Raw genomic sequence first — 15,049 nt, 5'->3', positions numbered from 1 at the left:
ACGATCATATCCCCAGAGTGAGATCCAATGAGACTAGTGAGAAAATGGTTTCAATCATTTCCCACTTGTAGGCTTGACATCTCACGGAGATTTGATTGACCAACAAACTGCTTGAATGTCGAGCCGTCCGAAATGACACAGCAGAAAACCAATCGCGTAATGTAACCAACATGGGCGTTTCCGATCGGTTATGCCGAAGAATTTTTTCCGCGGCGGCATGGGATTATCAGGTGCGGGGGGTGAGTCGTCGTATACTGTAACATACTGTAGCCCAGAAAATGGGGAATTAGTCCCCTTTTTGGGTGTTCTGTAAGAAATCCTAGCTCATGGGATGAGCTCCAAACTACATGTTACGAAGTCATAAAGGTGGGTTCCTACTTAAACTACCGGAGCACTTGGGCGGGCCAGAACATTCGAACGAATGTTACGACATCACCCAGGATGTTGTTGAGAGCGAGGTAGAACCTTTCTGATGTCTCTTCTAGACTCCGGGATGCGAATGTGATGTGGGCGAAAAACACTTGTCACTCCTAGTTAGGCGCCGGCGGGTCGGGGTTGACGTGCGGAAGCAATTTGCAATTTATGCAACCCACACCTCGGCGCTTAATTGTCCAAGTCAAATTTTGTGCTTCATTATAGTCCATCATGCCACCCTCTCAGGGGGATATTCCTGGATTTTATTATGATGCTGAGAAGAACAGATATTTTCCACTTGACAAAAATCACCCGAAAGAACCCAAGTTTTCCCAGTCATCCTCGAGAGCATCAAAGGACATTCGTCCTTCATCAAGGTCGAGACGTCCTAATTTGCATCTGGACGATGCTCCGGTATTACCAAAACGCTCTACTGCACAGTACCTGTGTTCTTTTCGTTCTCACCATTGGCGAAGAGCGGCGCAGTGCGTCATCAGTGTAGTGACATTTCTCCTAAAACATTCATGAGCGCGTTTCGTTCCCCATAGTGATTCTTTGAAGCTACAATACGCTAGTACTTGTTACTCAAAGATAACTTGGTCATATCCCAACTACCCTTCGTGTGGACTTCGATCCTTCTCAGTAAGCAAGTATTCCATATTCGGCTTAAGCTCATGATTAAAAGCCACTCTTCGCGAGGTATCATGTACGGACGATACCAAGCAGGTAGCTGGTGATACGAATGGTTTTGTCTACATCTATTCGGATGTTGGAACGGTAGAAGATGCTACAGGTCGTCATACGTATCGATTGTGGAGCGGGCAGTGCGGTTTGATGTCCCCCGTTAGTACATAATCCCAACCACAGGACGACTTACAAATATTACACCTTAGATATCATCATGCGGCATTATTAAGGATAAATTCTTGTGGGTAAAAGATCATTCCATGGATGCATACTATCGTCGGCTTACAGGTCACAACATAGTGCATCTTCGTTCGGACCTCATCCGAAAGTCCTTGTGGGATCTTTTTCCAGCGCACAGCATAACGAAAACACTGAAGGGTACAGTCTTGAATGTTAGACCACAGTTCCGGCTGTAACTTGCGTGGATCACTTGGAATAGCATCATCATCGAGCGCCGGCAAAACGTCTGGGATGTCTGGTGTGGGACTTATGCCGAGACCTCCTTTGTACTTGGTATGTCCGTTGTTGCTAGGATCCCACGCATTCGTTGTTCAATACCTGTTTCCCCAGGTATGACAAACCATCTCTGGATTGTCTCTGACCTTGATAATCTTCAATCTGCACGGACACTCCGGATTGGGAGCGACGCACTAACCCTTGAACGAGATGAGGTACAGATGCGGAATTCCTCATTCCGCTGATGGCACTAACGGTGCTTCTAGACATGCATGTATGCTGGCCTTCGAAACGGGTCTGTGCACGTCTTGGATATGGGACGGGATGATCAATATGGGAAGAGGCTCTTACAAGCGCCCACGTCCGTAACGGGCCTTTCGCGATTAAGGGAATGGGAGCTGCTTACCGCATTGATTGATGGCTCGGTAAGGACATCTTCTGATGACCCTTTTCAGCGAGTCCAATTCATTTCCTTTAACCCATAGTTGGACATATATGATTTGAGGATGCTAAGGCGTCCGGGGTCCGCTAAATATGTCAACTCGTCAACTAAAGATTCCAGAAGAATCCCCTTGCTGTCTCTCTACGGCCATGTATCGACCGTCACCATCAGTCCGGTAAGCCACTTCTAACCCGCTGTTTCCTGTCATTCTCAGTACGCTGTTGTTTGATGATTTCAGCCGATTGCCACTACACCCTCACAGGACTTCATCTTCGCGGCTGGAGAAGACAATATAATCCGAGGGTGGAGTACACTAACTGGGGAGCGTTTAGAAGCGCCCGAGCCATGTGCTCTGGCGCAGAGTCGGCATGCACAGCGGGACCGACCCCTTCCATTATTAAGTCAGGCATTTAATGCCCGAGGATCCAGATACGTGAGTTTACGGATTACCGACCACGAAGCGGGGAGGCGAGTAGAGCCCAAGTTATGGGCCGCTACAGATGCTGGGATCACCCGCTTCGACCTTGGACGAAACTGGAACGACTACGCATGATATTAATTATTGGAGTATGGTGTGCATTACGTTGGCCGATGTGGGCCCTATACGGCTGGGGATACAGGTGAACAAATCATATTAATTGATAAAGTACTGGGTTTGAATGTCCGAGCTATCGGCCGGCATACTCGAATAATTGTCCAGGATGTTATACATTTGAAAAAGGAGTCAGTGCGGGAATGGGTGGTACAGGTGGTATCCACCCCGGCAAAGGTGAAGACCTCCAAAAATCTAACATAGCGTGGTGATTCACATCTCTCTCAGAGTCCCCATCTCCAGGAGGGAGGCTCTTGGCACTCTTGGAAGTTCTAGAACTAGTGGCAGTTGTTCTATTTGTTGATTTGTTTGAATTCTGCTGGATAGTAGGTGTTCTCCCCAAACCACTTGTTGGTGTGACGGGGAATGGAGCAGCGTAATACGCATAGAACGGGTCGTCTAATGGCGGATCCACACGCGATGGCGTGCGTAGCCAGAAAATGGGAGAGAGTGGTGCGGGCAGACCGTCCCTGATCTCGATGTCGACCTCGTCATCATCATCGTTAGACAGTGAGACATGGTGCGCGTGATAGCGCTTCTGGAGCGAGAGGAGCAGACGAGTAATGGCAATCGTGCAGAGTGCCCAAACGGAACTACGATTGGGAGGTTAGTTCACGGGAAGCTTTGTATTGGAGAGTAGTATGTCTACGCACTCGTGGGGTAGTTGAACAAGAGAGGGCTAAAGTCGAACAGATCGGTGAGGTGACGTCTCGCGGCCTGATGACTTATGCACGTACCACTTCCAGAGCCCATATCACCGTGTTGATGAGCATCAAAGAAAATACAAAAAAGAAAAATATAAATCCATCGATCAATAGAATGATCAGAAGCGGGCTTTTTTCATCCCTTGAATAACCCAGAGTGTTGTCAGCGTCACGAAGGCCCGTGATTCTAGTGCATACTAAATACCTTGGGGTGAACCAAGCCTTTGCTCCCATCAACCCAAAAATCACAAGATGGAATAACATCCCGGGCACCCACAGAGTCCACCAGTACTCTATGGACCCCATGCAGACATTGAAATAATCTGACTCGAATGAAGCTATACGCCACGAACGCCACGCACAATCTCAGTTTCATCATCGCGTGAGCAAAAGTGAGAGACTTACAGTGGGCGAGTACATTTATTGTCAAAGCAAAGGACGTGACAACGTGAACAGACCACGACCAAATCAGAATGCGCCTAATGTCTTTTCGGTCGACCCAGAGCGCACGAACACGTAATGCTATTATGACTGTCGTCAAAGGGCCAAGTTAGGCATACGGAAGTTGTATTAGAGAGATCACGCACGGGTTGTAGACCACAACGATAGCATTTCCATTAAGATCTCAAAAATCCACCACCACGGGCCAATAGATACAATCTTAGTGACAACTACAGGATCCGCGTGGCCCAAAAAAGTCAGGTCGAGAAATATTCAAAACCCAATAAACGAACTTACGTGCAGTATCAACCGCGATGACGACCGGGACGGCGTAACGGTTAAAAATGAACAACAATTTCACCAAGTTGACACTTCTTGTTTGCCATACAAGGTTCACTTCGTCGGAAAAGGTGAGAACTAGAGAAAGGGGGAATGCGTACTCGTCAACAGCTGCGCTTTAAGTTCCAACGCTTTGAGGACGAACCATGATCGTAAATGAGCAGACAGAAAGTGGCCACGGTTACGTGTTGTGAAGCTGACCAGTTCTCCAATTCTGCAGCATCCATCACCAGCTTGCTCATTATAGCGGGTTCTCTGTCGAACTACTTGAGCACGAGGGGTGAAGGACTCAAGGCAGACGACGATAAAACGAGGGGCATTCGCAATCAATTGCCGGCTGCGTGGGTGGCTTTCGGCCACTTATAATGGATTTTGTGTGAAATGATGGGCGTCTATCCCCCATTCTGATGCGAAATCGCATTCGAACCGTGATGAAACAGTTAGCACTGAATGGACCTGATGTGCAGACGCCTGCTGATGGGAAGGGCGGTGGATGTCACGGTTGAATGGTAGTGATGCCTGTCACAAGTCACCATTCGCCCACAACCTGTGCAACGAGTCACACCGGGGGAAAGCCACACCCTATCAAATCAATCCTGACATCCCCGAGAGCAAAGTGTATCGCTGTGGTGATGACTGTGGCTATGTACAATGACTGGCAACTCAAACCAGGCACTTTGTCCGAGTCCATTCCGTTGCACCGCAGCCGCCTCGATGATCATCTCTACCAATCCAAATCCCCAACCCAGCCCATCTGGTCAAAATTTCCCCATCTAGCCCGCAGATTAGAAGTGCAAAAAAAATTAACAGCCGGGGCGACATTATGGACGATTTGACATTACCAACTAATTTTCCGCGTAGTGACCGTGTCCAAGTATGCCTCCAAGTAAGGCGGGTGCAAACATACCGATGATGATAATCAACAGACGAGTGGTGGGTTTTATATCTATATCCGATAGTTCATGATTGTGGGACTTTGGAAATGAACGAGTGGAGAGTGGTGTAAGAAGAGTTGCGACGTAGAGGAAACTCCCGCCCTGCAGCAACCAAAATTAGATCCGTTAGGTATGGATGAATAGGGGAAGAAGCGGAGCGGCCAATCACCGAAAACAGCAGAGCTGGGCCGATCCAGGACCCACTGGCGACTGTTGAGTTCTTGTCACGCAAAGCATTCAGTACCAGATAACTGACAATAGCACCAGCTGGAGCGGCTGCGGAGAATGCCAGTATATGACTGCGGATTGCTCGAGCGGACAACGCATACGACGAGAGTGTTGTACTCAATGCCAGAGAAGCGGGAGCTAAAGCCGTGACCGAGATGGCGTTCAGTGTTAATAATGATGCCGTGAGTGGACAATCCAGATATAAGCATTGGATCAAATCAATATATAGAACGAAGACACGCGTACCTTTGTGAATGACGATTCCAGCAAACACTACCAGAGAAATCGAAGTTTGACGGGACGACGTTTGGCTGGTGATACTCGCATTCCTTGAAACACAAGCCGAACCAAATGCAAGCCCATCCGACACAGAGTGGACAATGAGACCAAGGGTCATCAATCTCGGATCGGGGCGAGAGGCCATGGGTGAAACGTCCAGAGGTGCAGATGCATTGCTTTCGTAAGGCCCTCGCGTTCCTTCAAGCAATGCAATCTCTGCATCCAGATCATCTTCCAAAGCATCACCAGAAATAGGGATTGCTATTTGCGACTCGTCGCTGCCGTCTTGAGACTTCGTCGTCAGCGGGATGTATTCTTCAGCACGGTCAATGTAGTGGGAGGACGCCTGCTCAATGACCAGCATCGCTGTGAAGCCAGAGAGCAGCGACAACGCAATCGTCAGCACCGGGGGTTTAGTAATAACGTAGTCGGAGCCCGCTCCTCTAATTTTAGCGAAGTACTCGTCATATATTGTCTCTATCCCTCTAGCGCGCGAAAACTTAGTGGCATTACTTTTGTATGGAGATGGTCAATGCCGGGTTGCTCACTCAGGAATAATAACGCCCATAGATGTTCCAAGTAGTATCCCCATCCCCAGCACTGAAAGGAGCGCGATGACGTGTCCTAGTAATATAGACAGCGAGCAAAGGTTAAGCGCGGGCGCTTCGGTTTCGAGGAAAATGGCTAACGTGGGGGTGAGAATATAAGTGGGAGAAGGCCAACAAAGAAAGAGGCAGCCCATAGAACCGAGGAGAGAACTAGGACGTCAACCAGTGGCATTCTGAACAAAGCTGTACGTGCTTCAGGTTTTTGGCAGAGGTAGGAAACAGGCGCTTGATTCGGTATGTAATTGATTTGCGACACGTTCACACGCTTTCTGCGCCCATCTGGACTCTAGCCAATCTCACCATTATCCCGGAAGGTCTCTGTGCAGGAAAGTAAAACAATTAGACTAGACGCCTAGACTATAACATGAAAATACACGCGGACGTGGTAAAAAGAGAATGGCATCACCTCAGTCTCGATGTGGAGAACCGAGGGAGGGGAAAAATTACGGCGCAACAGCGTATCTTATACGAGTGGCACCAATATCGCTTATGGCGATGGTCTGTGATAGCCGACTATGAAAAAGAATCAAGACAAAAATTATCGAGATCGCGTGGTGTCGGTGAAAGCACGCGTCTCTGGAACCAATTGGGTATAAGCGTCGTTAGCCACAATGATGTCAAGATCAAATAATCACAACTCCCCAACCGTCCATCATATTCCGTAGCCATTCGGTAGTCGTCGATATTCTAACAGAAAACGTATAACATCTGTCCACCTGTCCATTATCACTCTCTCGGTGACATTCGCTAGGAACGAGAAAGCGAAACACATCTAGCGCACGATCGGTAATTAACTCCAGAGACTGGACGAGAGCTTGAGTAAGGATGTGTTGTCCGACTTCACTTCGATGGTGCAACACCTAGCATCGCAATCTGAGGATGCACATGGTGTTGGATGCCATGTACCTCGTTTTACCCGAGGTCGTCATGGGGATGACCCAATCTAGACACCACTTCACACGTTTTTTTGTGACCAATGCGCGACTCCGGGCTCGGCGGACTACAACATATGGCCCCATCGATTGTAGGGTCGAGGATACGCTGGGCAACATGGATATCGATCATAGCATACGTCCTGCCCCCGCAAGCTTCTAGTACTGTGTTTTCCCATCTGAATTTACACCAACAAATGGTTTCAATCGAAGTGCTGGTCTTTAGTTCTGAATTGCAAATGACCTCGACTGCTGGGTAAAAAATCAACCCGCCTCCGATACGGAAAACCATTCTCTGTTGGACACTTGTACCATTGAGTAACACCCCACGAATGCCTATGGCGCCTGAGCCGGTTCCAGCCTCATCGCAACAAGGAGGCTCGATGGCGCGGGTTCGAATGTGATCGGAACACCAGCTGATGTTGCTCACGAGGAGTGGCAAGGCGAGTCGGTGGCTTAAATAAATGTATAGCCTAATTATTTGTACATCGTACAGGGTCGTGGCAATATTCTTTCCATGTGCCGCAGCGCGGCATATAACGAAGAGGCGCTGAGGCTCTGGAAGAACGCATCGAGAAACAAGATCCTTCGGGAATATTGATTAGCCAGAATTTAGTTCTGCTTTGCAGTTACTGTCACCAATCACCCGCGCCAGCCGCCACCGAACCAAGCGAAGAGAATCCAACTGGGAAAACAACGGACAGAATTCGTTGTGGGGAACGATTGAGGGAGTTGCGGTAAAATATTGCAGTTGATGGTGGCAACCGCGCGAAGTTGCCGCTACTCCGATTAGGCGCGTTCCGCGTATAATAACGCTAGAGGCATGAGACAGCTAGGAAAGATCCCAATGGCTATATTGATCCGACGAAGCACAATGCTTCAGCAGCACAGCGAGGGTCTGCACTCCTAAGGAACTAGCGAAGATTGTGCATTGGGGTTGATCTGAATGGCCGAACAAACGAAGTTTGTTCCGTACTTGGAGGGGGACGCCGCTCGGGAAAGTCAAATGCCGAATGAGTCCCAGGTATCCATTGAACGTAAGGGAGATTTTCTTGTAGGCTACCACGCCTGAAAGCAAGAAGTCCTACCATACAGAGCAGATACCAAATTCAGAGACTTGCATCCTGTCAACACATTCCTCGTCACACATGACAACTACCCAGTTGGTGGTACGTTCTCTTAAAAACGAACAAATCCCGTCGAGAAATAGTACACAGGATGAGCAGGGGGCGACGTTGATAGTGATAGAAATGAGCACAGCGCCTAGCTAACAACGGGGATGATCCCCGGGATTGATCGTGTAAGGCGTTGTCGAGGAAGATTGAGCCGGATATTCTGACACCTGGGGATAGCGCTTGGTGGCGTGGAAGTTCACAAGAATTAGATGATCGAATCAAACTTCCCCGCATTCCAGTTCTGCTTCTAATAGAGGCTGGTGACCTGCTTACAGTTCTGCCCCGGCCCCTACTCGAACTTTGGACACGCCGGATCTGCGTTGGATGCTACCATGTCATATAGGAGCATCCGACATTGGCACAGTACTTTTTAAAAACTCCCATACTATACCTTCCGCTTCTGTTAATTAATTCCGGGTCAACGATTTTGAATTTTGTTGCTTTAGTAGTGTCATTTTTGAGCAACTATGCGGACTACGCTTTCCACCTCCGAAGGCGCGTCGACTGGTTAATAGTAAGAAACGCATTTGGGCTTTCCAGCACCTCTGCCTATCTACCAAACATGGCTGAAAGATGAGGATCAGCCCTGACTCCGCGATGTATTTAGTACGTGAGGTAGGATGAAGAATTTTGCAGCGGCTGGTGATCTATCATGTGGCTTTCTTGTAACTGCCTCGAATCGAGTTATTTGGCTAGCATTTCCCGCGTAAGCCCTTAGGCCCAGACTAAACCTACAAAGCTTACAGGCTGCTGCATTTACATCCCCACTGCATGTGTGAAATTTCCCAACCAAGACCTCGAGGTCCCCCAAGTCATGTCAGCGCAGTTCAAAAGCACCAGGGAAGTGGCGCCCACACCACAGAAACCAGCCCCAATCGTCTTAATCCTGAGGAGATTAAGCCGTGAGTATTTCTGTCTTGTTGTTTGATGCCAGGATATCGATAATGCTTCAAGATGCTGTCCCCTCCCAAACACCAAGGCTGTGGGAAACAAATACTTTATAAAGCACAATCCAAACACAGCAATAGAGGCTTGCAAGGACCTCCAGAAGCACTTCATCGCCTGTGCGGGTGGGTATGGGTTGTGAAATTAAATCCGAGTACAGAGTCGTCTGAACAACCGGCTGTACTTGTTTGCAACACGATTATGTTTCTGTGTTAGTTTCAGAATCAGACTCTCAGCATGATTTGATGTGGCGTTGTAAAACAAAGTCCTCAAGACACATTCGCCATGTAATTGCTCCCGGATCCCGCAGTACTCGTGCAGCATTCCAGACATCAGAGAAGTGTACCAAGAAGCCGTGGGAAAAGAGCATTTCCCAGCCAATGAGCATGCGAGCAGGAGGGGTAATTAATGAGCGTCTGGCGTAACTCCGGCCAGCATTGAAGAATAAGGGTGAAGTTGGCCATCGTTTCATGATAATGATCCTATCTATTCCCTTCCTTGCTTTCTGCAGAGGACAAAGCCCAAGGTCTTGCACGTTTCCAGTGCACCATGGGAAATCAATTATTCGGTTTGAGCTCTCCTACAGAGCGAAGCGCTACAAGTATGTACCTTAGCGACTAGGCCCAATCGTAGACCTATCGCCGGCTTTTCCGCCATGGCAGCGAGTGCCAACTGGGGGCCATATCAGATTTGAACTGTTTAGCCTCAGTAATCATCAACAAACACCCGCCCACGGTTTGCAATCTGCAACAGGATGCAAGAAGCCGACGGCCAGAGCTTATCATCCAGTTGAATGTAACGTTTTCTGCATTGCAGGGCATGCTTCGGGCAGGGCTCCAGCCAGAATGACGGTCAGGGGGAGAGACTTTCTTGTGTCCCCGAATCTGGACTGGTACTTAGGCTGACCTACTTGTACCACGGGGGCAGAATTCTTGGTATCAGGCGGAGCGTGTTGAGACAACATCCGCATTGAGTGGCGGAAGCGTCAACACTGTCGCCAGTGGAGGATGATTTGAGACTCACTTGAACGAGTGCGAATAAGTTCAGACCATTTCTGACTCTGTGCTCCGCACTGACGCTGGAAATTCCTCTACCACGCGCTCCCACAAGCAGCCTGAGGGTCCCAGGTTGAACTCGCGTGGACTCACGGTCCTCAGCTTAGCGCTTGCGACATACACCCCCTGCGGTGCATAGTCGGCTCGAAACGTTTAGCAGTCACAAAAGCTGCGAAGTCACAGATGGAGCACACCACATTGTTGATCTACGTTGGCATAGTGAGAGAGAAATGATAATAAAATATCCACATTCTCGCGTGAAGGATATTTTTGAGGAAGTCGATTCCCTTGGTCTACTCTTTCTTTCTATAGTCCTGACACAGAGTTAGGATGTCTGTTAACGGAATGAGCAACTGGATTTGCGGTGGCACCAGTTCAAAATAGACCTCACCAGCAAACATGCCCTCAGCTTCAGCCGTGAATCGCTCCGACTTGATACGCTCTGTCACACAATACGCGCACTTCCCAAGTTCTTTCACGAGCCCTTCGTCACACAGGCAATGTGAAGTTGTGCAGCGCTGTCAATAGTCATGCGTTAGTGCATGAGCAGGGTGTTTGAAGACTAATGCGCTTACAGATATCTCATTTCGGTGAGAACATATCTCGTCGCAACTCCCTCCCACCAGATTCGCGCGTCTTGCCCGTTTAGACGCGTATAATGACTGTAATTTTGCCACCTGCGCACTAACATCGGGATCTGAGAAGTCCACAACAACCTTGAAGTCCAGATTAGGCTCTTCATCCTCGGCTACAAATGCTTCAAGATCAAGGAGAGAGATGAGGGCTCTAATACGAAGCGAAGGAAGAAGTCGATCCATTGCATCCTCAATAAGGCCTTGACTTAGGGTGTTACTTTCATTTGGCGTAGGGTTGTATTTCGAGCGAGACTGATCATGCTCAGCAATAAGAAAATTGAGATCCCTGAACATCCCGGAAAAGAGACTATCTGGGGGTGCGTTGGGAGAGAATGTAGCAAGTGGGGGGTCGGAGTGGGCTGATGTACTTATTTGCTGTGACGCGGGCTGATCAAGGGGGACATCGGCTCCGGCGGCGACTGTAAAGCCAAAGAAGACGCACAAATGAACCTGTCTAAAGAGTAATAGAACGTGATTTTACTCACCAAAAGTGAACAGCAGGCCATGCCACAGGAGAACGTGCAACCAGTTCCGCAGGACTCGCATTACACCGAGTGAAAATATAAGCTAAGAATCCAGAAGCGTAAAGCTATGGGAGTAGCGGCGGTCACCCAAAGCTAGGGTCGCATTCAAAGATATAGTCACCACAGAGACATGTGTTCTCGGAAAGACAATTCCCACGCAACCTGCTCAAACTTTCTAGCTGGGATACATACGGGATTTTCCGACATCGGATGTACCGGTCGCACGTGGGCAAGTTGGGCGACTCTTACATAATCATCGAGCTGACTCTCTACAAACCAGCTTGAAACTGCCACTAGTTCTCCAGCAATGCCTCGTGCAGCACCCGGGACTCCGTAGGTAGCTGCAGTCAGGGACATTCCGAACTTTGCTGACTTTACCACTCCCAGGAAAGCAATCGCAAATGCCATGAAGGCGAAGGGGCTTCAGCGGCTCCGCTGGTACTGTCAAGTGTGCCAGAAACAATGCCGAGATGCGAACGGGTTCAAGTGCCATCTTTCCACTGAATCACACTTGCGCCAGATGCTTGTCGTTGGCGAGAACGCTGGGAAACACATTGCCGATTTTTCCGCGGAATTCCAGCACGCATTCGTCCAGTTGCTCTCAACACGGTTAGATTAGTAAACCCTTTTGCCGAGGGACTTCTTATCATTTCCGGCTATTTTGGTTAGATTCGGCACGAACAGAGTGAAGGCTAATCGTGTGTACCAAGAGTACATTCAGGATCGCCACCACCTCCACATGAACTCAACAAGATGGGTCTCTCTCACGGAGTTCGCGAAACATCTTGGACGCACTGGTGTTGCTCGTGTGGATGAAACCGATGAAGGCTGGTTCATAGCATGGATTGACAATAGTCCAAAGGCACTGGCGAAAGCGGTAATTGTCCCATCGTCTGGTTAGGAACTCACTGTCAGTACTCAACAATTTTTACTTCTCATTCTCCCAGGAAGCGAATATGAAGAAGGAACGTCAAACGACTTCTGATGAGCAGCGTGAACGAATGCTCATTGCAGAGCAGATCGCCCGTGCTAAAGCAGAGGTCGAAGCTGGAGGGCCTGACCCCGCCTCGGATCCTGATGGTCAAATTGGCCTTCAACGTGAGGAGGGTGGAGCTCCACTCAAACTCAGTTTTGGCCCCAAGAAAGTTGGCTCCTCTCCGTCTCCAGAAGCCACGCCTAGTTGGGAACCACCATCGAGCGGTTCGCCCCCTAGCGATGGCCCTTCCTCAGGCGTTACTGTCCCAACTGCACCCACATCCGACATTGCTGCTTCATCTTCCCCCACTCCCTCTGTTACCCCCGTTGTCCAAGCCCCACTGAAGATGAACGTTTTCAAAACCAAACCCGCCACTGCGTCTCTCAAGCCAACAGCTCCACTCAGAATGAACGTGTTCAAGATGGCAGCCAAACAGCAGCCGTCTTCGTCTACGCCTGCTTCGAGTAGCACACCATTGGGCGGTGAGATGACGGCGGGTGGGGTGAAGCGGGGGAGAGATGATCAGCCCATGTCAACTACGCAGAGATTGATTTTGGAGGATCAGGAGAGAAAGAAGAGAAGGATGAATGCTGCTGTTGTTTGATTAGTTGAGGCAGAATTTCGTTGACATTTGGGCATTGCGAGCAGTTCTTTACATTTCTTTGTAATTTGTTACATTCAATAGGTAGATGTGATGATCGATGGCCGCGACTTCCTGTACAGAACTCGTCGCAAGCACTCCCTGCAGCGAGTTCCCATCATCGGCCCCTTTAACCAGGGGTGTTCTAGGTAGCCTATGCGTCATTTGATTTGGAATGGAGGGCTGGTCATGGTGTTATTAATTTCCCAAGCAGGCACACCCCCCACTCGCATTGCCTTTTCAACCGCTTCGAGGCACTTCCCACAACGTCCTCTCACTCCGTACATTGCAACCATCTCATTCATTTTTACATGCATCGTCCCGCGCCTGCGGACCAAGCATGCCGTAGGCACACTGCTTCTGGGTACCCTAGTTCTTACGCACTGTGTCGCGCGATGGATGGTCTTTCATCAGCTGGTCCTACTTTCTCGGGACCAACTACGCCTAGTATGACACCAACCGTGTCTCTGCGCTCCAGCCCAGTCCCAATTCAACGCTCCGATTGACACTATCTTTCCTTCACTCGCCATGATCACTTCTTGCTGGATAACGATCTCTTCTCTTCATCACCTCGTTTTGGTGTCCTTGTTACCCTCCACGCGAAAACTCGAACTGATGACATCCCCATCTGGTAATTCCATTACCAAGTAGGTCGGCCACTGCTCCGGCTAGTAAAGTGTTGCCGTGATTGTCTAGAACTTGACTCTCCCCTGGTCAATCCAGTTGTAATTACGCTTATCCCGTGGAACTACTCCCTGCCGCTGGAAATGTTCGCTTCTACGAGTGAGCCTAAGAAGTACAATGCGTACCTTCGGAATTATTTTACTTGTTTTGCATGACACATCCCACTTGGTACTCGAATGACATGTTTGGCTAGTCTCTAAATTCGTAGGGCTAGACTACAGTTTGCTACAGCAAATAGTGATCTCTTGACAGATGCAACAAGTGTAGAGCGTTGGCAACACTCACAATGCGTAGCGTCGTTTCATGGAAGAGGTGCGCCCATACTTGCATCCTATCGCTTCTCTTGATCACATCGTTGCAGAATTTCATGTCTGCATCTAGCATTTGAGATATCACCTCATTACGACAGGACTTCCTCTTAGCACTCTCGGATTTTGGGTTCCGCGACGTCTCCCTATCTAAATGTGAACAGTGATAACATGGATCTTGTGAAAGCGGTCGTATTGGGTGCTCTTTGGCCTCGCGCCACACGTATCTCCATGCCGAAAGCAACGTTCGACCAAAGGAGATCACCATTTTCGATAAGAATGAAGGTCAGGTGTCCTTGCATCGTGGTTCGGTACTGTTTGGAAACGCATCGTACAAATCACCATATCTTGCCTATGACGGCTACGACAAAGACATTTCTCCGGGATGCCACCGAAGTAAATTTTTCGGTACGACAGATCCCCTTCTAAAAATTCATTTCCCCAATTAAGTACCACTCTAGCTTCTTGGAGGGCAAGTCACCATATATCACACCAAAGGAGGAATAACGGTAGGAAAGCAAGGCTGGATTAAGATGCGAGCATGGTCACGCATTGGAGTGTTGGTCAACCAATTGCGCCTTCTGCTCGATGCTCAACTTCAGGAATCGATCCGTTATTCAAGCGATGGTTGATTTAATTACGAATGACGGCTTGGTTGGAGACTGAAACCTTGTACCTTACAGCCCTTTTGAGAGAATCTGTGAGTTCAACTTAGCGAAGGCACGGTTCACCGTATCCAATTTGGCGGAAACGGAACGTTCAAATAGGCAGGTTACCAACCTCTATTAGAGTGTTCGGAGAGGGTAAGTTGTGCTGGTTGAGGGATCAAGGACTCTGATCGAGTGATCCGGCAAGAATAAGGCATCGGTGCTGAGTGGTGTTTTTAGGAGTGGTAACCCCATGAAGTGATCATAGTTCCAGCCGTGCAGCGCGCTTGTCTCTATTGAGTACGTAGTAGTTGAGATCGTACGGCATAGAAGAACTGAGAACACCGCTTTCAGAGCAGAATCCAGCCAACGAGAGCTTGATGAGGACTTCTGCTTTCGCCAG

The 15,049-nt window shown here is 48.9% G+C and overlaps 7 protein-coding genes across 7 annotated transcripts; 4 read left to right on the top strand and 3 right to left on the bottom strand.

Annotated features, from left to right (window-relative positions):
- The first annotated feature begins 595 nt into the window (after positions 1–595).
- Positions 596–1,461, top strand: EI90DRAFT_3067636 (uncharacterized protein). Its single transcript, XM_039061035.1, has 4 exons — positions 596–912; positions 976–1,056; positions 1,114–1,342; positions 1,402–1,461. Exons 1-3 carry the CDS (start codon positions 646–648, stop codon positions 1,267–1,269), a joined length of 504 nt encoding a protein of 167 aa, XP_038913517.1. The 5' UTR covers positions 596–645; the 3' UTR covers positions 1,270–1,342; positions 1,402–1,461.
- Positions 1,112–2,643, top strand: EI90DRAFT_1790281 (uncharacterized protein). Its single transcript, XM_039052200.1, has 8 exons — positions 1,112–1,257; positions 1,308–1,342; positions 1,402–1,479; positions 1,541–1,614; positions 1,672–1,772; positions 1,824–1,982; positions 2,043–2,174; positions 2,238–2,643. Exons 1-8 carry the CDS (start codon positions 1,249–1,251, stop codon positions 2,550–2,552), a joined length of 903 nt encoding a protein of 300 aa, XP_038913516.1. The 5' UTR covers positions 1,112–1,248; the 3' UTR covers positions 2,553–2,643.
- Positions 2,549–4,577, bottom strand: EI90DRAFT_3067629 (uncharacterized protein). The gene is made up of 9 exons (XM_039061034.1): positions 4,221–4,577; positions 4,034–4,153; positions 3,883–3,966; positions 3,701–3,826; positions 3,501–3,633; positions 3,329–3,437; positions 3,245–3,270; positions 2,820–3,184; positions 2,549–2,768 (listed from the first exon to the last, which is right to left on the bottom strand). The coding sequence occupies exons 1-9, from the start codon at positions 4,315–4,317 to the stop codon at positions 2,704–2,706; spliced, it is 1,125 nt and encodes a 374-aa protein (XP_038913515.1). The 5' UTR covers positions 4,318–4,577; the 3' UTR covers positions 2,549–2,703.
- Positions 4,578–4,920: 343 nt separating this feature from the next.
- Positions 4,921–6,297, bottom strand: EI90DRAFT_2928334 (Zinc/iron permease; the record flags this gene model as incomplete). The annotated part of the gene is made up of 6 exons (XM_039054960.1): positions 4,921–5,112; positions 5,180–5,376; positions 5,485–5,802; positions 5,842–6,002; positions 6,066–6,141; positions 6,207–6,297. 6 exons carry the CDS (start codon positions 6,295–6,297, stop codon positions 4,921–4,923), a joined length of 1,035 nt encoding a protein of 344 aa, XP_038913514.1.
- A 4,260-nt stretch (positions 6,298–10,557) lies between these two features.
- On the bottom strand, positions 10,558–11,413 carry EI90DRAFT_3127072 (uncharacterized protein; the record flags this gene model as incomplete). The annotated part of the gene is made up of 4 exons (XM_039063982.1): positions 10,558–10,566; positions 10,619–10,750; positions 10,808–11,286; positions 11,353–11,413. 4 exons carry the CDS (start codon positions 11,411–11,413, stop codon positions 10,558–10,560), a joined length of 681 nt encoding a protein of 226 aa, XP_038913513.1.
- A 285-nt stretch (positions 11,414–11,698) lies between these two features.
- On the top strand, positions 11,699–12,971 carry EI90DRAFT_3146323 (domain of Kin17 curved DNA-binding protein-domain-containing protein; the record flags this gene model as incomplete). Its single annotated transcript, XM_039065402.1, has 4 exons — positions 11,699–11,724; positions 11,779–12,000; positions 12,061–12,268; positions 12,339–12,971. The coding sequence occupies 4 exons, from the start codon at positions 11,699–11,701 to the stop codon at positions 12,969–12,971; spliced, it is 1,089 nt and encodes a 362-aa protein (XP_038913512.1).
- A 963-nt stretch (positions 12,972–13,934) lies between these two features.
- EI90DRAFT_3067621 (uncharacterized protein) lies at positions 13,935–14,661 on the top strand. The gene is made up of 4 exons (XM_039061033.1): positions 13,935–14,003; positions 14,053–14,285; positions 14,329–14,407; positions 14,461–14,661. The coding sequence occupies exons 3-4, from the start codon at positions 14,354–14,356 to the stop codon at positions 14,629–14,631; spliced, it is 225 nt and encodes a 74-aa protein (XP_038913511.1). The 5' UTR covers positions 13,935–14,003; positions 14,053–14,285; positions 14,329–14,353; the 3' UTR covers positions 14,632–14,661.
- Positions 14,662–15,049: the final 388 nt, after the last annotated feature.

Source organism: Cantharellus anzutake (assembly GCF_015039405.1).
Source record: "Cantharellus anzutake strain C23 chromosome Unknown EI90scaffold_41, whole genome shotgun sequence".
Lineage (NCBI taxonomy): Eukaryota > Fungi > Basidiomycota > Agaricomycetes > Cantharellales > Hydnaceae > Cantharellus > Cantharellus anzutake.
The sequence above is the reverse complement of the archived record's forward strand: the minus strand, read 5'-3'. Positions and strand labels throughout refer to the sequence as shown.